Source organism: Bufo gargarizans, chromosome 6 (genome assembly GCF_014858855.1).
Source record: "Bufo gargarizans isolate SCDJY-AF-19 chromosome 6, ASM1485885v1, whole genome shotgun sequence".
Lineage (NCBI taxonomy): Eukaryota > Metazoa > Chordata > Amphibia > Anura > Bufonidae > Bufo > Bufo gargarizans.
The window spans coordinates 2,083,052-2,110,811 of NC_058085.1; the positions used below are offsets into that span (position 1 = coordinate 2,083,052).

Consider the following 27,760-nt stretch of genomic DNA (forward strand, 5'->3'; position numbering starts at 1 on the left):
ATTTGTCTTACCGTGGACTGATGAACAGCAAGGCTTTTGGAGATACTTTTATAACGCTTTCCAGCTTTATGCAAGTCAACAATTCTTAATCATAGGTCTTCTGGGAGCTCTATAGTGCGAGGCATCATTCACATCAGGCAATGCTTCTTGTGAAAAGCAAACCCAGAACTGGTGTGTGTTTTTTATAGGGCAGGACAGCTGTAACCAACACCTCCAATCTCATCTCATTGATTGGACTCCAGTTGGCTGACACCTCACCCCAATTAGCTCTTGGAGAAGTCATTAGCTCGGGGTTCACATACTTTTTCCACCTGCACTGTGAATGTTTACATGGTGTGTTCAATAAAAACATGGTAACATTTAATTATTTGTGTGTTATTAGTTTAAGCAGACTGTGATTGTCTATTGTTGTGACTTAGATGAAGATCAGATCACATTTTATGACCAATTTGTGCAGAAATCCATATAATTCCAAAGGGTTCACATACTTTTTCTTGCAACTGTACAAGAATCTGGACTTCACTACAGGGGAGTCATTAGGTTGCTGGCACCTGAAGTAGTCTTTCTGTTGTTGACAGATGACCTTCAGGGGTCAGAGACACTAGTGCAGGTGCCAAGGGATCAGGAAAAAATCTTATTCAGTGGGAGTTGTAGTTTTAGAACATCTGGAGAGCCGCAGGTTGGCCATCCCTGGTCTAGGGCAATAAAGACGTTAATGACAATATCTTAAGGCAGTGATTGAGTTCATAATAGCATCTTTATTAGCCTAGTCTAATAACCTCTCTGTTGGTCTAGTGCACTTAAAAGGTTAATAACAATATCCTATCTGGTCTATGGGCAATGAAGGAATGGACAACATTATCGCCAGTGTTCAATGAAATAATTGTGAAGGGGTTAACTACCTGTATTGAAGGATGCAGGACTAGTTCCTCATCTGATATCAGCCAATCACAGAGCACCTCAGACAATCACAGAGGTTCTGTGATGATTGCTGGGATGGAGGAGAGTCTGTGCAGTCTATGAGACCCAGGTGGTGATCAGGAGAAAGGGTTCAGACAAGCATAATACTTGTTTACTTGTAAAATCCCACTGTGCCTCTTCTGGGTCCTGCACAGGCTCTGTGTCCACCCCTGAGATCAGATCTCTGCTCCGGAGTCCATTGAGGAACCGACTTATTTCAATGGATTCTTTGGTATTATGTTCAAAGCGGTAATATCGCAGTGACCAATCCACCAATGATAACAGCTGATCAAGAGGAGGAAAGCAATTAGACCCATGCGATCAATCATAGTCCAGTCTGAAACAAGGCAGTGCATATTTTCTATAGTCTGGTTATAATATAGGCAATCATTAAAGTTCATCCCTTCATCTTCTGCTGCTTGTTTGATATGAGCTGGAAAGCTCTGCGTGTATCTGCATATCTGGAAGTTCTGGTACCAATATACACTCATATACTCTTACACCTCATGAAGTCTCTACATTCAGAGCAACATATACAGTATATGGTCAAACATAACAAATTGTCACATAATCACCTTTCAGACTCCCTGCCCCTCTCGTACCAATGATTCTGTGACTCCCCAACAATCCAAGTTTACTTGGTCATAGTGAAATCGGAATGAGGACGTCACAATTTTTTACCTGTTACGGTCACATCTCGAGTATGGCACATCATCATTTTTTAATTTAGCAAAAAAATTCAGAAACCCCATTCATCGTGTTCTGTTTATTTGTATGTATCATTTTCTATTAGACAGAATTTTGATCACTTTAGTTTGGAAGACTTTTTATTAGATGAACTTGACATAATCTGAAATCCTGCTAAATTGTGTGCGGAGCAAATAAGCATTCAATGAATGTGACTATGATAACTACAGATGTAGCAGTGCTGAAGCTGTCAGATATATCGAAACTGGGTTTATTTATTAGATTTGTTAGATTCGATTTATGACATTTATTAAAGGGGCTTTGAAAAGCATAGGTGAAAAATATTGGATCACTGGAGCAGTGTTGGACTGGGGTTTCCTGGGCCCACCAGAGGAAATGATTCTCTGGGTCAAGACTCTATACGATCAATAAAGTCAAATAGGTTTTCAGTCTCAGAGATAGACCCTAATGGAAAGTGTTCGGCTTCAAAAGCAACTCCATATGGGATTTATCTCTTGGACCTTTAGGGGCCACTATGGCTTCATAGATTGGTCCCACCAGAAGATCGACTGGTACTCTGGTGGGCCAGCCAATCCAACCACCGGGATCCCCAGTGCTCGGAACAACAGGGTTCCATGAGTCCCCTCTCTGAAGGAAGAGATCCGGCACTTATTGGTCTACCACTCCATTCACTTCTATGGGACTGAAAGAGTCTATATTAGTACAATAGAAGTGAATGCGGTGTAGACCAATATGCGCACTACTGCTCCATACAAACAGACAACTCTGTTCACAGAATCATTGGGACCCCAGCAGATGCACCTCAGATGATCTGACATTGATCACCTATGTTATTTTTGTATAACCCCTTAAATCTCACCCTAATGAGTCCCACATATATACAAATCGGAGACTACCTGTAGCATTTATAATGTAGACTGTCTAAAACATATAGTGTATTCATTGTCTATTCAAAAAATATATTTTTTTTAAGATGACGCTACAGGAACAGACTGAAAACCTTTAACGCTGGGGAATTTCTTGGACGATAAATCTATCAAAATACTCTTCTCTCCGAATCTGTAGGGCTCGATATCACATTCAATGGTGACTCTTTGATTTTGCTTTATAAGTGGCACACTGTAGAAGAGAAAGTACATCATTTATGAACTGGTAATGTGTAGATTCATTTCCATTTTGCATTCAAACAATTTTTTACAAAATCCATTTTACAAAGGAATGTGAGCACAACCTGGGGTTGCTTAGGTTCGGTATACTAGTATACTGGGAGTGGCCAAAATGCTCAATTGCGGATGTAACTATAGGAGGTGGAAGCACACTCAGGAGCTGGAGTCTGAGGGGGACCAAATGTACCATAAATGGCATGTGAACGTTAGGCGCCCTGTTACAGCCAATTCTTCAGATTCCCAGTTAGTGATGAGCGTCAGGGGCTATATTCAAATTCGCGATTGTAAAATATTCGTCATATATTTCGCGAATTTCGCGAATTCAAGATTATTTTATTGAATGCGAAAAATCGCCAATGTAAAAATCGCGTAATGCGAATTTGCAACGTGAAATACAGGCATGGCAATACACTTTGGCTACCTTTTTCAAGCTGGTATATGTTTCCTGAGACTGGAGAACATGGTTGACAAGGCAGAACATTACAATAGCTTTATATGCAGATAGAGTGCTCCAATATATTCGCGATTGCGCTAGTCGGCAGTGATTAGAATATTTTTTCGCACTACGTGCAACTTCACATTTTAGCAGGTCTGACTACAGATTACTGATTGGTGCACTAAGTATTGTTGTGAACTTCCTTCTTATTGGCCCACAAGCAAGAAGCAGAGAGGAATCATGTGTTCAGATGGAAAAAAATACAGAATATTCGATATAACGAATATATAGCACTATATTAAAAATGTTTGCGAATTCTCAAAGCGATAAAATTTGCTATTCGAATATTCGTGCTCAACACTATTCCTAGTGCCCCCGTAATAGTGATAGCAGCCTCAGTTAGTTACTTATTGAACTTCTTCATATATGACTGTCCTGCTCCTCCTAACAAGCCTGTTCTATATTAGACTGTATGTTAGGGTACATTCACACAATCGTATGTATTTTGTGGTCCGTGTTGTACGTGTTGCATCCGTCTTATACTTTAACGGGACTTTTTACAGACCCAATGAATTCAATCGGTTCACAACAGCCCTTTATAATATATTGAAACCATATTCCTTTAAGGCTATATTAAAGGGATCATAGGACAATCTCTCTATAAAAGAGGGCTCTTGCACTGATGGATCTGGTGCATCCATCTATTACACACATGGGCACTGAGTAAGACTTCATTCCCTGCAGTGGTCATTCAGGGACAATCCTCACTTACTGTAGTAGTGGGTTCCCTGGTTCGTGACCTCCAAATTGGACAACCCCTTTAGGAAAATGTAAGACTATTCCTATATATGTTTGGCTAGGTGCTTTGAAGTGCATCAGTGTGAATGAAGGTTATATAGCAATCTAGTCATTATTACTCCTATTATAATTTTAGATTTGCACACTGTACCCGAACTTTGCTAAAAAAAAACAACTCCCCAAAGACTACACACTTACGTAGCAACAGTGGCTCCCTTTATTAGGCCAGGTCCCTCAATTGTGACAACGCTGTTTTCAACATTCTCTTTAATGGGATTAGTGAATATTATGTCCATAGTTGTTTTTTTATTCAATCTAGCTTGCTCGTTGACCTAGGAAAACAAAAATGACACATGAATACAGTGAGGTACGAGAAGGATCAGGCAACAGGTAAAGGACGCCATCAAGCTTGCCATACACATCAATGTCACTGAGTTTGGCAGGATCGGGACGCCAGCCAATACGTATGGGGGTTTACGAACTCTCCCTGATGAGGTTGGGAGAAAGAACGATTGGGAATGCTGGATTTCAAAATGCCAATCCTTTGCTCCGTTACAGATGCTTATTACCCTCCCCCACTTAGAAAAATACATGCATGAGTGTGCATCTTTATGGTCAATTCAGAAGAACTAGGAGTTGGTAGAACAGCTTGCTGTAAAGCTTTTTACAAGGGATGGCTTATCCTCAGAAGGCCATCACTATCTGATTGGTGGGGGTCTGACACCTTGCGCCTCCACCAATCAGCTGTTCTGTTGTAGCAATGGAGCTGTAAGTTGGCGCTGGGGCTACACAGATCCACTCTGTAGGATACCGCATTGCCAATCCACATGAAGTCAATAGAAGTGTTCCGTCCACAACAGAATGATTAGTGGGTGTATGGGGTGTTAGACTCTCGCTGATCAGATAGTGATGGCCTATCCTGAGGGGAGGCCATCATTGTAAAAATCTGGACAACCCTTTTAGGGACATAGCTATGGAAGGCCTTCTGCTGTCACACAGGGCACTGGCCACCAGTCATTTCTGTCCAATTGCCACTCATCACGTCTCTAGTGGTCTACTCTGACAGAAGGGTGTTAAAGTGACAATAAATGGCAAATGGGCACCAAGGCGGCATTGAACATGGCAATAAACAGCAATGAGTAGGAATTGGGCATCAAGTGGCCACTAAACAGAATAAATCACAAATGTAGTGCCTATTAGACCCTGTTTATATCTCAGTAATGGTTAATGCTTAGCATTTAGGCCAGGTAAAATCCTGGCATATACACTAAGCCTATGCACAGGGCCATCAGCTGAGCTGTCTGATGGAACACTGTAAAAATACAGAGCCTTCTGCTAGAGAATCTGAAGGCTGTTCCGAGAAAGGAGCTACATTTTTTTAAAAATAAAGACCAATTTGATCTTTAGCTCAAAATGAGTACAATGCAATGATAAAAATGCCCCCAAAGGTGTGCATAGCCTTTAAGTACATTTCTGTATACATTGCATGTTCCGTATATGAAAAAAAGGGATTTCAGCTCACCCACCGTCCTTGTAGAATACAAGCACAGTAGACTCATTGTAATGAGAGCATATGAGGACGTACCCTGATCAGCAGAGGTGGGTTAATCAGTGTAACTACTTTATTGACCAGCAGTCTTCCTCCCATTTGATCTTCACACACAGCCACAATCTGCATCATGTTGCCTTCAGTTATGGCATTTTTGTACTGAGGGTATGTTATTATAAAGGTGATAGTTTTCTCTGAAAAAGAAAAAAACATGAATGTAATATAATAAGATGGACAATGGGGGAGATTGATTGTGACCATCTTAATGGGAGTCATCAATGACCTTCCTATGAAACAAAGCACAGTCCACAACAAGCATTGCTTGCCCGATCCTAATACTGCCCTTGCGTTCATGGTCCATGGGTCCATTTTAGAGATTTTTTTCATAAATATGTTATTGAGGCCATGAGGGCAACAAAGGTAGCACTGCCGTCTCCTTGCACACAAGCTCCGCTCCAATCTCTGGCCAGCTCCTCCCTCTGATAGCAGATTGACATAGCTCTATTCCCTTGTATGTGCTGTTCAATGTCATCTTGGTGCATGTGCAGTAGTCTGTTTTGCGTCCTGGGGAAGCGCTGGGCAGTACTGTGCATGCAACAAATTGTGATTAGCGCACGTGCGAGAATACAAAGCTAGGCAAGATCTTGTGTGCCACAAGAGCAATAGCGTTGCCCTTGTTTCACTCAATGCTTTGTTTGCACTTTTGTAAAAATTTGATTTTCTCAAAAATGGTGAAAACAATGGCAGGATTAGAATCAGGTGAGCAATGCCTGTTTGAGACTTTGTTTCATAGGGAAGTAACTAATAACAGACTCTATTTCAATTAGGACATCTTAAAACGAGGCCAGGTAGGCAAATGATTTGCCAAATTTATCCCAGAGTCAGAAACTGTGTGATAGATGTGATTTATAATATTACTAATAAATAACAACAACAATAATAATACTACAGTCTACATAAAGTACTAATAGTAAATGCAGTTGGGCGGAAGAGCCCGTATGCTGTTTGGGTGCAGCAGGAATGGTGGCAGAGTGAGGGACTGGTAACTATTACCCAAACTATCTTTCTTCCACAGGTTAAAAGAAAAGGCTGTTTTTCTAAAAAGCCTGGATAACCCCTTTAATAGTAACATTGTAACATAGTTTATAAGGCTGAAAAAGACATTTGTCCATCCAGTTCGGCCTGTCATCCTGCAAGTTGATCCAGAGGAAGGCAAAAAAAAACCTGTGAGGTAGAAGCCAATTTCCCCCACTTTAGGGGAATAAAAAATTCCTTCCTGACTCCAATCAGGCAATCAGAATAAATCCCTGGATCAACGACCCCTCTCTAGTAGCTATAGCCTGTAATATTATTAACAGAATAACTCCCTGGATCAACGACCCCATCTCTAGTAGCTATAGCCTGTAATATTATTAATTGGACACAAAATGTGTGAACATGCATTTTTACACCACCCACTTACTTTTGAGATTGTGGGCCTGTTCACCTACGTTAATTCGGGGCGTTGCCATTACACCTAGAGGCTCAGCTCTCTCTGGAACTGCTGCTCCCTCTGCACATTAGTTGATAGGGCCAGGCAGTGTAAGCATGATCACACCTGGCCCTGTCAATGAAACTGCAGAGGGCACGGCGGTTGCAGAGAGAGCAGAGCCTCTAGGTGTAACTGCAACACCCCCAGGCTCATTTGCATATATTAAAACTTAATTTTTCTCAGTATTGCAAGCACACATGTAACAGGTCAGCCAGTTTCACAGGTACAAATCTGCTGACAGGTGCCCTTTAAGAGGTTATCCCATGAATCGGCCATTTTAAAGGGATACTTCTGTCAAAATATTTTTGACACCTATTAACACCCTATATGTCAATATTCTTTATATTTTTTTTTAACAAAAAATGGTTGATGGTTTTTCTGGATATACAGTTATTTTATGGTCAGTCCGTGTATTCTACGTTCTGTTCTGGCTCAGTGCAGAGTTAAGATCCTTCCAATTCTGGCAGCTGATAGTATAATCCCTTCTTACTTCCAACTTATTTAGGCCGGGCCTTCTGGTTGGATTGTTTTATGCTATGGAGGCTCCCTTACAATTTCTCCACATGCAGCAGTGAAGCAAACACCGACATGATACAAAAAACATAAAAATGCTCACCTTCATTTGCTCCCAATGTTACAGACTGTGATTCAGTTCTGATCTGCTTGACTACTGTACTGTCGTATACTATGGAGGACGCCGTCATATTGATCTTCACAGTCATGGTGTTAGTGGATGTGCTTTTCAGAATAAGTTGCATGATCAGATCCTCACCGACCTGTGTTTCTTTGCTCTTAAAAATGGCAGAAAATTCAGGTTTAACTGCTGCCATTTCTGGTTGTGCATCACGGAGGGACATTGATGCCATACGGGAAGCTGCAAAACCGGCTGCAGGTCGCAGTTTATTCTTAGCCTTATTAAATATCTCTCTTTCCTTAGCAGTGCCTGTAGGAGAGCAGAACAAACATAAATTGTGATGAGGATTATTACATTTATTTGGTATCTTATTATATTGCTATTCTACTGTATTTATTCTGGACTTGTTTTAGGTACAAATCATAATAGAGTTTGTCCACTTTTGAATATTATTCCATAGTTGGGGTCAAACGATCCTCTAGCTCAAGGACCAGTTACTGGTTGACATAAGTTTACAAAACCTTAAAAAGTAACTGCACTTTCTTCCGACAGCCTCAGTTAGTAATACCATGGAGGAAAAGGGTTGAGGATCGGCCCTCCCTCCACCTCAGGTCTTAGAGTAGTCGAACTCCCTGCCCGTATGATAGGAATGGATTCAGCTAATATTAATGAAGAACAAGTATTGACGATCTGGCATTCTGTGACAATAGCCAGTAGGAATGATCTTATGGATGTATGCGTGGGCCCATGCTTTCCGTATTTTGATCTCCATTAAGGGCTCATGCACACTGTTGTACTTTATGTCCGCATCCGATTCGCTTTTTTTTTTTGCAGAACGGATGTGGGCCCATTCCTCTCAATGGGGTCGCAAATCCGTTCCGCGGCCCCACAAAGAAATAGAACATGTATTATTCTTGTGGACAAGGATAGGACATTTTTGCAGGAGGTTAAAAAAATGACAGCATGTACTCGGCTGGGATCCGTGTTTTGAGGATCCGCGATTTGCGTACCGCAAAACTTACAGACGCGTGCAAGAGCCATTAGTATGGGATTGCTTGAGCATTACTATATATTTCCAGATCTCCATCATTTGGAGGCAATATGAATAGGTACATTACCAACAGGGGCGGACTGTGGACTTAAAGTGCCACTGGAAAAAAATCGTAAAAGTGGCCCCATGTTGTAAGTGGATCCAAACTAACAGAAGGTAGACAGAGAAAACGTAGGCTGAGCCAACGATACTGTAGTGCAGAACAAAATACTGCCCCAGCAGGACCAAATCATGTCACAGTTTGAAACCGTATCATCGTCCTGCGGCCGTTGGCCACGTGCATAAGTGCCTGATGCTCCTACATTAATTAATGCTGAGAGCATCAGATCATTATGTACCTGTCTGGTGGCCATGAGGAGGCCTTGGGTGGCCCCCTGGGTTTCGTCCTATGGAGAAATTTCCCTGTATGGTCCTGATTACCAAACGGATTATTACAAAAAATGTATGTGAACCAAACAAAGCTTGGAATCAGTAAAGTGTGTCTACTATGTTTTGTAATCTGGGCAGCCCATGGTTGCGTTGTGGTATATGGTGCTGTCCATCTCCATGGTGCACAGCATATATGTTATCTAAGGTGATGTTTCAGCAGCTAATTAACACTTGGTTGTATGCCCTAAGTATCATCATGACAGATTCTTTTTCATAGACCCCTTTGGACCCAGGATTTAGAAATAATATTGTTCAAATAGCCTAAGGCTACAAAGCTCCTGTTTCTGGTCAAATAAAACTTAACGTTTATTTCTCTCAATAAAACTAATACAAAACAGGAGAAAGAAAAGAAAGAAAAACTTTTTAAAATTTAAAGGTGCTGTGATGATACTAACGGCAGTACATTGGGATTTAATTCCCATAAGTGTGTCCTAAATTGCTTTGGGATGATTCCCACTGGCGCCACCTAAGGTGTCACTACCATCATATGAATTGTTCAGAGATAGACTCATATATATCGTTTAGGAAATATTCCTTATTAGCGCCACTATAGGTGTAGCCACTGCCGCTGGTGCGTCCGAGTTTAGTGAGTCTGCAGTTTTCACTACTCAGACGCCGAATCCATCACACACCTAATTAAAAAGATGTCAAGCTAGAGCTCCCCCGACATGTTTCGCCACTGGATGTGGCTTCATCAGGGGATGGAGCTACTATCAACACAAGCGCTTCGTAAGTAAATGCTTATACCTGTTCGGGGTGGGCTCTTAATCATACTCTGCCCTATCCCCATTCAGAGCTCGTGTGACAGCGTGATCAGCCTATCCGGTGCCTTGAAAGCTTCTCTTACGTCATATACTCGCGTCACCCCTTCACGTGCGCATGCGTCGGTACTTAGAAGATTTTCCCTTTGTTGCTCTATGTGCCAATTACGCATGCGTCAGAACTTCTAATCAAGTCCCGTTCAACGACATCTACTGCGCATGTACAGACACTTCTGTTGAAACCCCATTAGATAACGGCTATTACGCATGCCCCTATACTTAGAAGTTTTTACCTACAACTTCTCCAATATATTTCCAGATGTCTCTTAGGAATGTGTAAACATTTTACTTCCGATTATTTTTCTTTTTTTCTTTTTAGGTTTCTGGTGTGCATATCTTGGGGCATAGACTATATTCTCTGCTTATTGATCTAAGTAGGGTATCCATATATGCGTCGGCACTTTGAAGTTATATCATTGTTGTCTATGTAGTCATGCTCGCCTGGCAGTTAGAATTTTGCCACATTATTCCTCACCATGTGTCACTGTTTATTTCAGAGACAATGTTATGGCTTGTCGACTATCCATATATATTGGGGACTTGATTCTTTAAAATCTTTAATTGTACAGTTTAAGATCTTCTTTTTATTATTCATTTTCTCCTCATTTTTTAAGGGGGAAGAAGAAGGGGAGAAGGGGCGTTTTTTTCCAGAATACCGGAAGGATTAATTTTCTCCTTCCCTTTCTCCAGGTAAGTTAACCATATATTTATATTTTTTTATTTATTTTTAATTATTTATATCCATGTTCATATCAATATTTGTACATTCAAAAAGTAAATTACCCTTATAGTTTCATTGAATAGTAGTATTATTATATTAACTGTGGGATTTTTGAGGTCTTTTGTTGGTATACTCTTTCTTTTTTTCTTTTTTCTTTTTCCCTCCCCTCTTTTTTAATTTTTACTCTTACATAGAGAGAGGGAGGAACTTCCATTTCCTATATATATATAGGAAGTTCCTCCCTCTCTCTATGTAAGAGTAAAAATTAAAAAAGAGGGGAGGGAAAAAGAAAAAAGAAAAAAAGAAAGAGTATACCAACAAAAGACCTCAAAAATCCCACAGTTAATATAATAATACTACTATTCAATGAAACTATAAGGGTAATTTACTTTTTGAATGTACAAATATTGATATGAACATGGATATAAATAATTAAAAATAAATAAAAAAATATAAATATATGGTTAACTTACCTGGAGAAAGGGAAGGAGAAAATTAATCCTTCCGGTATTCTGGAAAAAACGCCCCTTCTCCCCTTCTTCTTCCCCCTTAAAAAATGAGGAGAAAATGAATAATAAAAAGAAGATCTTAAACTGTACAATTAAAGATTTTAAAGAATCAAGTCCCCAATATATATGGATAGTCGACAAGCCATAACATTGTCTCTGAAATAAACAGTGACACATGGTGAGGAATAATGTGGCAAAATTCTAACTGCCAGGCGAGCATGACTACATAGACAACAATGATATAACTTCAAAGTGCCGACGCATATATGGATACCCTACTTAGATCAATAAGCAGAGAATATAGTCTATGCCCCAAGATATGCACACCAGAAACCTAAAAAGAAAAAAAGAAAAATAATCGGAAGTAAAATGTTTACACATTCCTAAGAGACATCTGGAAATATATTGGAGAAGTTGTAGGTAAAAACCTCTAAGTATAGGGGCATGCGTAATAGCCGTTATCTAATGGGGTTTCAACAGAAGTGTTTGTACATGCGCAGTAGACGTCTTTGAACGGGACTTGATTAGAAGTTCTGACGCATGCGTAATTGGCACATAGAGCAACAAAGGGAAAATCTTCTAAGTACCGACGCATGCGCACGTGAAGGGGTGACGCGAGTATATGACGTAAGAGAAGCTTTCAAGGCACCGGATAGGCTGATCACGCTGTCACACGAGCTCTGCATGGGGATAGGGCAGAGGATGACTAAGAGCCCACCCCGAACAGGTATAAGCATTTACTTACGAAGCGCTCGTGTTGATAGTAGCTCCATCCCCTGATGAAGCCACATCCAGTGGCGAAACATGTCGGGGGAGCTCTAGCTTGACATCTTTTTAATTAGGTGTGTGATGGATTCGGCGTCTGAGTAGTGAAAACTGCAGACTCACTAAACTCGGACGCACCAGCGGCAGTGGCTACACCTATAGTGGCGCTAATAAGGAATATTTCCTAAACGACATATATGAGTCTATCTCTGAACAATTCATATGATGGTAGTGACACCTTAGGTGGCGCCAGTGGGAATCATCCCAAAGCAATTTAGGACACACTTATGGGAATTAAATCCCAATGTACTGCCGTTAGTATCATCACAGCACCTTTAAATTTTAAAAAGTTTTTCTTTCTTTTCTTTCTCCTGTTTTGTATTAGTTTTATTGAGAGAAATAAATGTTAAGTTTTATTTGACCAGAAACAGGAGCTTTGTAGCCTTAGGCTATTTGAACAATATCATGACAGATTACCACTACAAATAACGTAAAACGAGGAGTCCGATATAGTCACCTTCAGGGTATTTGTAGTCATTAGTGACATCCACACGTGTGAAAGAACCAACAGCCTTGGTGCTGGTGTTCCGTCCTACAGCTTGAGGCTCAGAATAGATCAGCCTTCTTGATCCATCGCTATTTATCACCCAGTGGTTTGTGTCAGCGTTCACCTCTGAAAACACAAATGTGGTATCGTGCCTGAGGTCCACATCTCCTTCCTTTACAGCTTTCAGAGAGCATGGTCCCAAGCGGTACACACCTGGTGGATAATAATGGAAATATGTCATTTTTACATACAGATCCAAGTTGTAAGTATCTCATCAACCACTTGAAGGGTATGTCAATCTTTGGACACAATCATAATCAACTTTAGAAGTTAAGTGACTTTCTAACTATATTGATTCACTTCTCTTTTACTGCTTGTTTTAAACTTTTGAGCTGTATTCGCAATTCGGCAGTTCATCATTAGTAATGCTGCACATTTATAACTGTAATCAGCATTTTATATTCTACATGCACATTTTTAAATTGTGTTAAAATTGAGCATACACTGTAAACCTTCATCCATAACTGATTATACAGCTTGAGAACACAGCGGGTTCTAAATCTTTATCCCAATCCCTTTCCCTATTACAGACATGAAGAGGGGGCTTCGATTGGACCCATTTTTATGAGCCAGGGTGGAGAGCAGCTGCACAGAGCAACTTGCACCCTACTGAATCAACATGGCCATGCAGTCCAGCTATCCAATACTTAATATATATTTTTGTGCTCTGAGGCCCATACCTCCACTTGGTTCTTGAGGAGTTGAATCTAGAATCTGCCATCCATTATAAAAAGTTCCAAGATCCTTTCTAACACACCACATCTCATTCCATGCATGAAAATTCCTGAAAAGATATAAAAAAAGGCAATGTTTTTTCACTCTTGCAACTTTCAGTCTAGTTTCGCACTAGTGCTAAAATCTTATGGCAGGCTGTTTCGGCATAGCTGGATACTACATTTCTGGCATTAGTGCCCGGATTCGGTTGGACTAAAACGCTGCTTGCAGTACTATTTGTCCGGCTGAATCTCCGATCTAATGCCGAAAACAGGCCAGATCGCTGCCAGTTCCCATTATAGTCAATGGGGCCTGGCGGTGCTCCGGCAGTTTCTGGCTATGCAAGATAACTAGTGTGAAACTAGCCTTACCTGTTTTTATCATAATTTGACCTGATCACCATTAAGATATGACCTAGCTGTCAGTAGCAAACTGTATTAGTAAAGATAATTTTAGGAAGTCTTACCCCTTGCAAAAGCTAGGGGTTTGCTTCAGATTTGTCTGCTTTTCTGTCCTCTTAGGACATGATTAATGTGGTTTTCCAGGCTGCTTTGCTTCGGTATATTATTTGCACGTTATTTTGACTTCAGACACGCCAGGATGGTCACGCTAACACAATTTGTGGTATTACTGTAACGTGATTTTGTTGCGTTAGGGCATTAGGACGGTCAAGATAACATTGGCTACACCTGTATGATATTTTTTGTCTCACTGGTGGTTCAGTTGCGTTTAGTTCACCATGAATGTATCCTTGCTCTGGTGATAATCAACATTTTATGCCCTCTCTTCCTGAAGAACTTATGATAGGTTCATGCTTTTAAACAGCAGCCATTCTGAATAAATTGAGCTGCAGTGTAAAGGATCAGGGTGGGACATAGCAGCAGCCACTATTCCAATGAACTTCTAAGGGCCAATTCTTCGTGGGATCAAGCCTTGTTGCTAAACCTAGGATGCCTGTACAGCACTCCTCGTGGACTAGACTTATCTGTCTATTATGCAGTATTCTATACTTACCATACACTATCATTGGTCCTTGTATTGTCCTTTTTCCCATTAGCATCATAATAGTTATCAATAGTTAGATCCCCATCATTGTCATGGGCAGAATCAAAATTTATGATCAGACGAGCTGGAATCCCGAGACATCGGAGTACTGGATGGAGAGCAAAAAAATCATTTCATGAAGTCATCTGCCTGGTTTAGAGGTTCTTATACTAAGGAACATACAGTATAGCAATATTTGTATTGATCCATTAAAGGGGCTGTCTCCCTTCAGCAAATTGCATTTGTCATATAGACAGGCACTTACTAATGTAATGTGATTGCCCATATTGCCTCCTTTGTTGGCTTGATTCATTTTTCCATCACATTCTACACTGCTTGTTTTCAGAGGTTATGACCACCCTGCAATCCATCAGCGGTGGTTGTGCTTGCACACTATAGGAAAAAGAACTGGCCTCTCTGGTGGGAGGGACTGTGGGAGCGGAGCACGCATAGACACGCATGCGCAGCAGCTCCTGTCCCAGCCATTTCATATCTGCCCTGTAAATCAAGTAGTGTAAAAACCTTGTAAGTAAAAACCGGTAATACTGGTACACACCTGTGCAAAGTACTCCTGCGTACACCCAGCATTGTCCAAACTTGACCGGCCCACTCCGAATCCATTGGCGGAGGATAGCATCACTTCCATTCCACTGTGTAGGGTTCGTTCCTCCGGTGTAGTTCCCGCTCCAGTTCCCCACAATTACCCCATTGTCCCTATCATTGGAGTTCACCTTTTAAAATAATAATAATAATAATTGGATTTTAGATTGATTTTGAAATATCATTGAGCGGCCCCATCCTATTATAAAACTCCACATCTTACCATGGCACTCATCACTCTTCCCACATGGAGAGGGTCATTTCTGCGAGTGACATCTGCAGCTGAATCTGAGGCGTAGACCGAGCTTCTGTCCAACATGGTAAGGCAGATGTTCAAGATCTCTTCTTCATACTGTTGGAACAAAATAAAAACAATAAAAATATTACCTTCAGAAAATAATGCTAATAATTCATCAGAAGATGAAAAGAAAAGAAGTGCAAGAGTACAGATGTAACAGTGCTGAATATTAAAAAAAAACTCCCAGAGACTGCTTTATTTTTTGTAATATATTAATTGAAAAAAGTCTATATGGGTATGTACTAGGTAGCAAGGAGGTAGCTGGTGGTGCAGAGCATGTGCCGACAGTGCTAGGTGCCAGGATGGAGGATAGTGCCAGCTAGTCAAAGCCGCTGTGCCCATTTAAATAAAGGGTTATTGCAGAGAGCTTTTTTGCCCTTGATCTAGAAAATTCTAGCAAGGGAAGATTGAGGACTTATAGTGGCCCTAGAAAAAATAAAAATAAAAGTTGTAGGTGGGTCCAAATTGAAGTCTGGGCAACACAAGTAGATGGAGCCAATACAATTTGGCAGGGTCAGTAAGACCATAGTGCAGCACAGAATACCATCCCAAAATACCAAGTACCACAGTGCAGCACAAAATACCTCCCCCAAAGTTGTCCCTCTGTGGTGGCCATCAATTGTCCAATTGTCTCTAATATTGACATGGGGCAGGGGGCTTAGGTGAGATGTAAGCCATAACACCAAGCCAGCCCTACCTTCTGCATGTTTCCTGGACTTCGTCTAGTAATGACCCCTATAGTTCCTTCAGTAGTATGTATACAGCCAGCGGTATCAACCCACTGGGAAAATACCCTGTAGGCTCTATGGCCAGTTCACTCCTGCCTATGACTTTGGGATTACTTGCAGTTTGATTAAAAACCTTAATCTCATAATAACTAGCCGAGGCAAATGATAATCTCAGCTCTGCTAATGAAAGTAGCATCCTGACACTCATATTGCCTGTTAACCCCTATAAAAGTCTATAGTTTGGTATCTTCATGGGCTTGGACGACAGTAAACCAAGCCTTCTGTTGGCAATAAAACAATTCAGTAATGTTGTAGTTACTTGTCCATAGATCCATCTTCTGCTGCTAAAGCCATCTGCATTTCCATACCAGTATAACCCAACATCTTCGATACAATACTCTATCCTTTCTGCCTCACTGGTCAAGTAAACTTCATCACCTAAGAAGGAGAGAAAAAGAAAACGTGATCCCCAAATCAGAGAATATGTTGGGAATTAAAGATGGACAGGTTGTTTTATGGTGTCCAGGATATTTCAAAGTAAAGTCAGGAGAATTGGCCATAGACCATCATTCGTTATTCACATACCAGCTACCACGTGGCTTGTGAGCTTCCACTCCTATTGAACAAACTGGCCTGGTTCTGAAGATTTTGACCTTTGACCCCCATGGCAACAGATTTACCACGGTATGTACGCACCAGGTTGTCAATAACCGTGTGTGGCCAGGGTCAGCCGGACTCTTACTAAAGCCGTATTCACACGTCATACCCATTAATTTTAATGTGTGTCTTCACACATAATTTTTTTTACCACAGTCGGTGGGTCCATGTTTTTAGCATGGATGTATGCTTTATTTTGTCAATGTTCACGGATCCATCACACCAATTATAGTCTAGAGGTCTGTGAAAACCACGGATGCAACACAGATGCCATCCGGGTTTCATCAGTGTTTCACGGATTATTAGGAGGAGATGCTTTGAAAATTATTTTTCAGCTGTGCAGTGTCAGTGAAACATGGATGACACACGGGCAACAGAAAACGGACACATGGACCCAACACAGATCCATCACGGACATCTTCACGGAAGCATCACTGACCACCTTTTCACGGATTTGAGCACGGACACGGACTTGTAAATGAGGCTTAACTCTGAGTCCTGTCAGGATTTTCTCTGCGTTTAACTTGAATCATAGAAATCTATACGTCACAGAGCTCAGCTTCTCTCTCTATTGTATTGTTTCTAGATCGATGCAGAATATATCGGGTTTGTTTCATAGAGGACCTGTGTCATCTCTCCTGATGTGGCTGTTCTTGTAACTGCCTGTATTCCCCATGTAATAATATTCGTATTCTTATTCTTATGACTAGAGATGAGCGAATCGAATCCCACGAAGTGGAATTCGATCCGAATTTCAGGATAAATTCTATTTGCCTCAAAGCCAAATTTCCTTGTGCTTCGTGTCAGCGAATCGAATTAACCTGAAATAGTGTAAAAAACAAAAAAATTCAAACTTACCTCCTCCATTTGCTCGCGGCGGGCCGCCAGCCTCCACCTTGATTTAAGATCTCGGCCAAAATCCCGGCGTGATGACGCAATCTCACGCTGCACGAGATTTCACTCCAGATCTTCAAGCAAGATGGCTGCGGCCGGCTTGTCGCGATGCAATGAAGGTGGTAAGTTTGATTTACCGGAGATGTGAAAAATGAACAGTGGAATTGGTTGAATAAACAACTAAGCCAGTTCTACTTTACACCAGTTTGATAAATCTTCCCCGTAATGTATTATCTGCCGCAAAATCTACTAATGCAATTTTGTAAAACAGAAAAGTCCCTGTTTCATAAATCTGCAGCCTTCAATAATTATTTTAACCATTTCCTTGCTCTCTAATTTGTCATTTCCAATATATTATTAGGTTTGTTATTCTCCCTGTAGACTTCATGTCTTTTAAGGCTCATGCACACGGCCGTTGCCCGACCATGGCCGTATTGCCGTCCGCAATGGGTCCGCAATCCCGGAGATGTGGTGCGGTGCAGAACGGAGGCACCGATCGGAAGCTCACGGAAGCACTACGGAGTGCTACGGTGGGTTTTATGTCCGTGCTTCTGCACCGCAAAAAAGTAGTGCATGCACTACTTTTTTGTGGTGCGAACAGTCGAATGGGGTCCGCGATCCGCATGCGGTGGCCCAATGGTCGGTGTCTGTGCATTGCAGACCGCAATTTGCGGTCCGCAGCACAGGCCCGGCCGGCATGCGTTCGTGTGCATGAGGCCTTAGACTGTTTGCACAGCTTTCACTCTTCGTGATGCCCATAAACATGTGTAAGACTTGGTTTCAACATCAGCATATGTACAGTACCTGAATTCCAGCAGTTAAACAGCAAAACAAAGGTTCCCACATTAGAAGATGAGGTGCGCGATCCACTGGTTGTCTGTACAGTTACCCGGTAACGACCAATGACTGAAGTTACTGGAGTGTTGAGGGTAACAGGCAGAGAGTTGCCACTGCTGTTTCCACGTACCGCACTCCAACCCGTTCTACTACCAGAACTGGAAACTGGCATCACTGCCTTGGTGTTGTTGGATTCAGATGGCCTGGGACCTGTCAATAAGAGTTACAAAGCATTTTAATAAAAAATTATGTACATCTGTTTTTCTATACACCATACCTGGAGTATAAACCAAACTGTAAACACTGTTATCTTTAAAATGACGTCTATTACTGGGATCAGTTTCAAATGGCTAAACACACCAACCCTATTGGGGCTAATTCTTTAAACATATATGTCCAATGCATCAGTTAATTTCCTAGGCGGCCAAAATAATTGCAGAGGTCAGCCTGAGCCAAAAAGGCCCTGCACTGGTCATCTGCCTTGATCTAGAGCATGGTAGGTACCACCTGTAATAGATCCTGGGCCTTCCACAATGTTAGTTAATGGCACATGAGAACATATGTAAAAAAACAGAATATAGTTATTCCTGATACTCCTATTTTCATGGAATAAATAAACACGATGTTAAAGAAGTACTCCAGAAAAATGCTATTAAAAAAATGCTATATTGTCCAGCACCGGCTATTATAAAAAAATGTAGAGGCTCTTGTGTGAACCTGTTTTATGGATAGTCTGCCATCTTAGCTCCTTCTTACCGTTTAATATGGTTCGCCTGAAGCAGTCTACATTTTCCACAATACCTTTGCAGAGAATGATGAGGTAGAATCTCATCATACTGCGGCAATGATAGATCAGTGACATAGAACTACCACCCCCAAACTCACACTGCAGTGTATTGTACGTGATGCAGCCTCACACTGTCTCCCCTGCCTCCTGCTTGTGATAGGTTTCCACCTGTCAGCCCTTATAAACAGGAGCAGAAATGATGTCTTCAGCACTACTTCTTGATAGGGGAACATACATAGGAACAAGGAGGATAGATGTTGGAGATGAGAGGAGGCTTCTGAGAACTGTCAGTTTGGATTTGATAGATGATGATATAATCCTGTAATTAACTGGAAGTTCTTTACACAGGAGAGCAAGCTCTAAACGGGTGGTCGGCATGGGATTACATAAAGGAGACGTGGGTAGACACAGTGACAAATTCAGGTAATTTAATCTAGTTTTCTGGTGCAAATGAAGCCAGAAATCTACTGCAGCTTGTTTAGGCGCGTGGACTGCCGGAGGACGTGCTTAATTTATGAGGCATGCGCATCCTCCAACAGCTCAGGGGTTATCTGAAAGTGTCAATCTTCATAAATCTCCTCCTATATGTACAGAATTTATTTATTTTTTGAAAACCCTAGAGTGATTCTTTAACTGTGAGCATAGCCAGTACAGCCTTTCTGTTTACTTATACATCTTTTATCAGAGTAAGGCTGGGATGTAGGAGTTGCCGGTGAACTATTAGATACACACCCTACTGCAAAACAGGTAATTATCTCCCAGCAGATCTTTATCAAAGAATACATGGAGTGTGAAGAAATGTAGTTGTACCACTTCTAAATTATTTATGATTATGTTACTATATATAACTTTTTATGGGTAAAACATATACATAATACATATTGGAAAAAAAAACTAAGTATAATTGGGAACAGGGCAAACAAAGTATGGTTTCTCATGTAACCATCAGTGTTATCATCAGATGAAACATAGTCATGGAGTATACAAGGATCTTCCAGTCTTGGGGAGGTAGAAGCAAGCATGGGATTCAGCCAGTTCCCTTCAGTTATCCAGATCTGGATGTTAAAATTACAACTGGATTGGAGAACCGTGTTAGGCTACTTTCACACAGCAAAAACGCTTCCGTTACTGATAATACAACCGTCTGCATCCGTTATGAATGGATTCGGTTGTATTATCTTTAACATACCCAAGACGGATCCATCATGAACTCCATTGAAAGTCAATGGAGGACAGATCCGTTTTCTATTGTGGCAGATGGTGTCAGAGAAAACGGATCCATCTCCATTGACTCGCATTGGGGGTCATGCTGGATCCATCTTTCTCCGCATCCCAGGACAGAAAGCAAACTACAACATATTGCGGTTTGCTCTCCGGTAAAGGAGCGCAACTAAATGGAACGGAATGCATTTTGGAGCACTCCGTTCAGTTCAGTTTTGTCCTCACTGACAATGAATGGGGACAAAACTGGAGCGTTTATTTCCAGTATTGATGGATCTCAATACCGGAAAACTAAAACGCCAGTGTAAAAAGAGTCCCGATCCGGTGCTCTGGCGGCGGCAGGTAGCTGGAGATGTTTGCTTCCATTGCTTTGTGCGCCGCTGATAGTTTAGCTCCTTAGTTGGGTGGTATGTGTGTGTAGTGTATATATGGTGTATTTATGTATGTGTGTTGCACATATATGGTGTATGTATATGTAAACATGTGTCTTGATGCTGCGGGTCCGCCGTTGAGTAAAGAACCTGTTAAAAATTTTAATCCCACCCTTTGGTAGAAGCTATCTCTTAATCAAGCTATTTTGTAAGTTTTGTGTGTATTTACACACCTATGATCCAAAGGCATGTATGATATAGTATGCACACAGTAGGAACTCTTCATTGACTTGGTATTAAGAAATATTGATAAGACATGTATGATGAATAAGGTTTTAAAAAAGATCAAAATTATATATATTGGTGAGTTTCACAAGACAAGTAGCTTTAAGCTCTTAGACTCGGGGGCATACGTAGAAGAGAGGTTCCCCTATACTAAAGACCAAACTAGGACACCTAATTTGATGCCTGCTTCTGAGATTAAGGACACAAAAGCTACACCCGACTATTGTTGTTAACCTGTGCCAAATATTTTTTTAAGTATAGAGTTCATGAGGTGACTGTCAATATCACCATTCAAAATATGTGATAAAATTGCAAACGCGTGAGGCTGGCACAATCAACTCTATTGGGGTCATTTATCAACCTGGTATAAAGTAGAACTCATTTCATTTTCCAAAAGGAGCTGTCAAAAATGAAAGGTGGAATCTGATTGATTGCTATGGACAGCTAAGCCAGTTCTACTTTACACCATTTTGATAAATGACCCCATATGTATCCTCCTGTACTGGGATGGAAAGGAGGTCACCAAGTTGAGAAGAGTCTCATGGATTTGCCTTCTTTTTGTGAGGTGGAATTTATGAAACTATGAAAGTACAACCCTGACAGGTGACATTGATGTGTGACACAAGTGTCGGAGGAATGTGGCCCAGTCTCACTTTATGGAAAAATGCTAGTTTGAGACGTCTGGAAAGAACAGTCTAGTATTTGGGATTTAACATTGTTTTCAAGCTCATGCCTCCGCATGGCTTTGCTCCTTTGTAACATAATCCAGATAATAATATTTTAAAAATGAACCATCCGGACCAATACCATTAAATTAGGAATTCCATATGTATACTGCCGCTAAGGAGCAACCGTCACCATTGTGAAAGGCAGGCAGCAAAATGGAAAAAATGGCTGAATTATCAAATCTGCCTAAAAGAAGAACTCTCTGGGGGAGATTTATGAAGGGCCGGTGTTTTACACCTGCAATCCTCCAGTAATCCATTGAGCCTAAATGAAATCCTCCGATCTGCCATAGATTTCTCTCTATGATAAATGTGCCTTCCCCTCCGCCCCTTTTCTGGAAAGTGGTGACTGCTGTGTATAAAAGCTACTTGTGACTAAATTGTCGCATGTGGCGTTTAAATAGTTACAAACACATGGGGGGGGGGGGGATTTCTTAAGTCAATTTTGCTTGAGTCTGTGTTTGAAATACTATATGCCACATTTATCAAATGTCACAGGTTGTTTGATCAATCTGGCTTATCCTTAGACCTAACACTTTTGAGAAGCTCCTCCAGTTTTCTTACTCCACCCTCCCCCTGGAGTAAGATTGCGACTAAGGCCTCATGCACACGACCGTTTTTGTGTCCCATGTCCGTTGTTCCGTTTTCCGTGATTTTCTGCGGACCCATTGACTTTTAATGGGTCCGTGGAAAACTCGGCTAATGCACCGTTTGTCATCCGCGTCTGTGATCCGTGTTTTCAATCCGTGAAAAAAATATGACCTGTCCTATTTTTTTCACGGACAACGGTTCCCAGACCCATTCAAGTCAAGGGGTCCATGAAAAAACACGGAGGCACACAAGATTGTCCTCCGCATCCGCGTGTCCGCGTCCGTTTTTTTCCTATCATTTGCATGGCAAACTTGACTTAGATTTTTTTTTACTTTCGTTCATGTCTGGTGATCCTCCAAAAATAAAGGAAGGCATACGGAAACAGAAACGGACACGGATCACGGAACAACGGAACCCCTTTTTGCGGACCGCAAAAAAATACTGTTGTGTGCATGAGGCCTATGGATGAGCGAGCTTCATGTTTTGAAGTTCGGGTTCGGCATTCGGGTTTTCTGGCAATTCCGTTATGGATTCCGTTACTACAGACCATAATAGAATTCTATGACGGCATGCACAACGGAAGCCTTTAATAGCCATTCCATTTTGCGTTCCATTATAACAGACGGATCCATTATGCTGCCCATAGACTATTATGACAGAATGCAAAATTGAATGCCTCTTAAAGGTTTCCGTGGTGCATTCCGTCATAGAATTCCGTTATGTTCCAAGATAACGAAATCCATAACGGAATTGCCAGAAAACCCGAATGCCAAACTTGAACTTCAAAACATGAAGTTTGCTCATCCCTAATTGCAACAGTTTTTTTTTTAAACGGGTCAGTTTTGATTTTGCTCATCAGGATGCATCCGTTCCGTTAGATGCGTTTGTGTGAAATCAAAACGGATCTGTCACTAAATACATTGAAAGTCGATAGGAGACGGATCCGTTTTTCAGGCTCCTAAAAAACCCGAATCCGTCACCATTGACTCACATTGTTTTCAGGGCCGGATCCTTATTTTTCCATTTTTATGACCAGACACAAAGCCGCAGCTCGCAGCAGTTTTGTGTCCGGTCACAAAGCGGAATGCTTCTGAAACAGAACATAGTAACATAGTGATGCCTCCTGAACTGATCTCTTTCCATTCAGAAGAATGAGGACTAAACGGAAACATTTTTTGCCCATATTGAGATCCTTTGCTGGATCTCTATACCGGAAAACAACAATGCAAGTGTAAAAATAGCCTTAGGGCCCATGTTCACAGACTTATTACCCACTTGGACCCATAGGGGGAGATTTATCAAGACCGTTGATTTCTGCGCTACTGGTGAATATAATAATATATGAGGTGCACACCTTGACATATACCGGTATTAGGCACATCCTGTGGCAGTCTGTGCTCGGAGCTGCCATAGAATTTTGTCTTCATTTCTGCCAGAAAACTGTAGATAAATTTGTCATTGCTGTTGACCATGCCCCCTCCCCGTCCTCGCCATGCTTCCTTTTGGAAAAGTGGCGAGGGCAGGAACTTTATTATGTCAGAAATCAGTGTTTGCGTCTGATCTTATATACTGTTTTTCTTTCTTATAGACTCATGTGGAATCCATGTGGGGAAAAAAGTGGGTCGTGATTCATCATTTTAAGGAGGGTATTCTTCCCCTGGATTCATAGCTATTAAAGGAGAGCATAGCACCCACAATGCCCACATAGAGCCTTCTGCTCCATAATACTGAACCATTTAGACTTTAGAGTCCAAACATGATTCGATGCTACGTAGTACTACGAAGAACTTACCTATTTCGACAGTGATGGTAAGGCTATCGCCAGACTGAATAGGTTTGTTGAAGTTGAAGAGTAATGAAATGGGCTGGCCTCTCCTGACAACCAGTTCTGTGGTATCATAATCCTTGGTTCTGTGAGCTGTAGCATTAATGCTCTGCTGAAAGTTAACGTTGATCAGCTGTAGGCCTGGAAAACAAGATGCATATATTACAAAGCCTCAAAACTATGGACTGAATGTCTGCTAAAGCACATTATTGTACATTATTAGACTAGCATTCATTTTGGTCGCACAACTTTCTATGGTCACTCAGTTTTCCATGGAACTCAAGTCAATCTACACAGAAGATAATGAAACAATGGAAATGCTAAACTTAGCTATTTTGGATTTGGTTCCCAAGTGGAGATCTTAGAGGCTGCACTGTATAGAATTGTGTATGATCTCCACAGGAACAGAAGTGAAGCTTGAAAACCTTGAACCCTAAAACTATTGGACTAGTGATTACTTCTTGGTACATTAAAACTGTTGCCAGCTTTAGATACTAGTGTGTGTGCCAATGTCACAAGGAAGACACTTGGCAATATGACCAGTACTGTTAAATGGGGATTTGAACCAACACACGTCACTGTTGTGGTATTTTTCACTGTTCATGTGTGTTAACAAACCCACACCTATCCAAAATGCATGATTTATTAAATTAAATTATACAGTCCAGGAAAAAATTCTTGTGAGACTTCTGCACCCCTATAATTAAGACTTGTTGAGTAATATTATAACTAATGTATTACATTTGGCAGCCAAAAAGAAGCAAGGTGTGGTCTTTATAGGCTGGGTAGTGAGTAAACTTGTTGTCAGGTGTCCATATTACAGTGTCAACTTATAGGGCATCTCCACCCAAAATTCAACAATTCTTATTTTTTGGGGGGGAGGGGGCGACGACTTTATCCTAACAAAAATAATTGTTGAATTCTGGGTGGAGAAAGGTGACCATAATGACATAATGAGATAATGACATATTATTCTCCTTTCTGTTTGTACCATCACCAAAAGTTTCACATCTCAAACCACTTAAAAGACAGAGGTTGACTAAATATTCAAGTGCTGTTACTGTAGTAAAATTACTATGAATCTTCTGAGTATTTGATATCATCATATAATAATATATACAATAGAGCAAGCGATCATTTTTGGAGAATCTTTTTTTAGTCTTTTATTGTTTTTCTTTGCAGGAAAGCTGTGGTTGAAAAATAGGGCTTCCTAATAAATAATTTATGCAAGTATTGAGCATCCGACCTCACAATGACCATTTTGGATCTCTATGGCCTTGTGGAGGTCATATAATGATCTTCTATACTACGATGGAGTATATTGTTGATGTTTTCCTGACATTTCTGTCTCTTGCAGTTTTCAAGGGTAGTGGAACTACCAGTCACGAGGGCTGGAGTAGAAATCATTAGATAGGTATGTTCATTTTTTACAATGCTGTGAGGGAGGTAGGGTAGGCTGAGGAGATGTTTATCTGCCAGAAGTTCTCATGAAAAGGTTTTGTCCACTTTTTACAATGCCAATTTGCACAAGCATATGCCACAAAGTGTTCTATTTTCCTGCAGTGCTACCAGAGGGGAAATTAAGCATTGCATGGTACTGTACCCACTGAAACCATCTGGCTGTCCCTGCAAGGCATGAATTAACTACATCCTCCAGAGAGATGCTCACTCCAATCCCTAATGATGGAGCATCATCTGTTGAGTGGAATTCCCTAATGTATGTAAGAAAGGTTTTCTAAACCAGATTACCCCTTTAACATTAACCAGTTCAAAAAATACTGTAGTTAGTTTTAATTTGAACCGTTTTAGATAAAAAAATATACATATCAATAAATGTAGGTAATCTGTCTAATCATTACATTAGACAGGGAATATAACGTAATAGAATAAAATGAATTCATGAATGGAATAACACCTATCCCACCATCAGTGGCTGGATTAATACACAAATATGTGTATGCCAATGTAAAGAAATGATGAAGTTGACTACATAGCATGGTATATAATGCTACTCTAGCTGGAAAAGTGCTAGCTTTTGTAATATCACTGCTCAGCATACTGTATATTTAGCCCAACAGTAAGATCACCAACCTCCTTATAGTAAATGCAATACATTGTCAAAATACAAATAACGTTTTTGAATAATTGAATTAAAAATCAGATATTAATCTGAAGGGATTATATTAAAAGCATATAGGAAATTGATGTATACATACTTGCCATCTTGGTCCTATTTCTTGCTCTTCTCAAATAAGGCTCTACTGATGCTCTGCTGAGGAAAGATCAGTCCTGGATGTCTTTCCACCTTTTATATCCCAAACTCACATTTCCTTCTGACAATGACTTAAATATGCAAAACATATGGGTGAGGTTTCCCCTGATCATTTAAATGCTAGCAACATGCGATGAGAATGTATTGGGGTTGCTCAAGACTCTGGGTGTGTGCAGGAGCTTGTATGAGTGACAATTAGCAGAGCCTGTCTGGGGACTTGCCCATTAGAAGTATGCAGAAATTTGCAATAATACCTATGTTCTATACATTTCAGGCATAAATTAAGGAATATTCAAGCTATTACGGTAGTAGATGGGGACATTTATGGTGAAATGGATATTGTTAGCCCCATTTGCTTTTATGTCACTGTACATGGCAGCAGAAGGCTTATTTCGCCTGCTTTGCTTGCACAATGTAATGCTATAGTGATATAGAGGACTAAAGTACTTAAAGAGCATGGTCACATATGAATAGAATCGCTTTGGACTTAACTAAATTACAGAATGAATCTATGTAAAACCTTAAGCAATTTTTAAAATATATTCAATTATGTATCCTAAATTACAGTCTGTAATACAGGTGAGAGCTGCATTCACAATTCTGGAAGCTGTTGAGCTGAAATCTTCTGACTATATCTGTAAACAGAGATTAGTCTGGCAATTTGATTTATAGTGAAACTTTTACATCAAGCACTGTAACTCTTAAAAGTGTTGTCCAGGGTTTTTATATAGATGACCTATCTTCAGGATAGGCCACTAATAATTGCTTTGCGGGGGTCCGAAACCCCTGCAGCCCAGCAGATCAGTTGTTTTTAATTAGCACCAAAACTGCACATCAACAGTGTAGTCACTTTAATGGGAGCAACTTGAGGATAGGCCATTAATATAAAACACCTGAATGGCCCCTTTAAGGGTACATCTGAAGACTATCTTGTTGACCTACACCAATCTTGAGAACAGAGGTCCTCCAATCCCATCTAGGCAGCTGATGACCACCTCATCCAGGATGCATTCGAGTGAAGAATTGGCTGGGATTATCAATAGGTGAATATGAGTTACAGAGAGAGCATAGCACAGCAAGGTCAATTGTTTGGAGGGACCTCCATTCTTGATGTACGCGTGTGTCCCATAGTGGGAGCCCTGCATCCATCAGACAGGATATAAATATCTGTAGTAGGATTACCTCTTTAACTTTATTTTGCTCTAGATTGATACTTTGCTATTGAG

The 27,760-nt window shown here is 40.8% G+C and overlaps 1 protein-coding gene across 1 annotated transcript; it reads right to left on the reverse strand.

The window, feature by feature from the left end:
• Window positions 1-1,711: 1,711 nt before the first annotated feature.
• Window positions 1,712-26,634, reverse strand: LOC122940228 (protein-glutamine gamma-glutamyltransferase E-like). The gene is made up of 13 exons (XM_044296735.1): window positions 26,479-26,634; window positions 24,230-24,403; window positions 18,425-18,667; window positions 16,389-16,507; window positions 15,267-15,395; window positions 15,000-15,174; window positions 14,414-14,552; window positions 13,366-13,469; window positions 12,596-12,838; window positions 7,765-8,091; window positions 5,654-5,811; window positions 4,267-4,400; window positions 1,712-2,787 (listed from the first exon to the last, which is right to left on the reverse strand). Exons 1-13 carry the CDS (start codon window positions 26,483-26,485, stop codon window positions 2,637-2,639), a joined length of 2,103 nt encoding a protein of 700 aa, XP_044152670.1. The 5' UTR covers window positions 26,486-26,634; the 3' UTR covers window positions 1,712-2,636.
• Window positions 26,635-27,760: the final 1,126 nt, after the last annotated feature.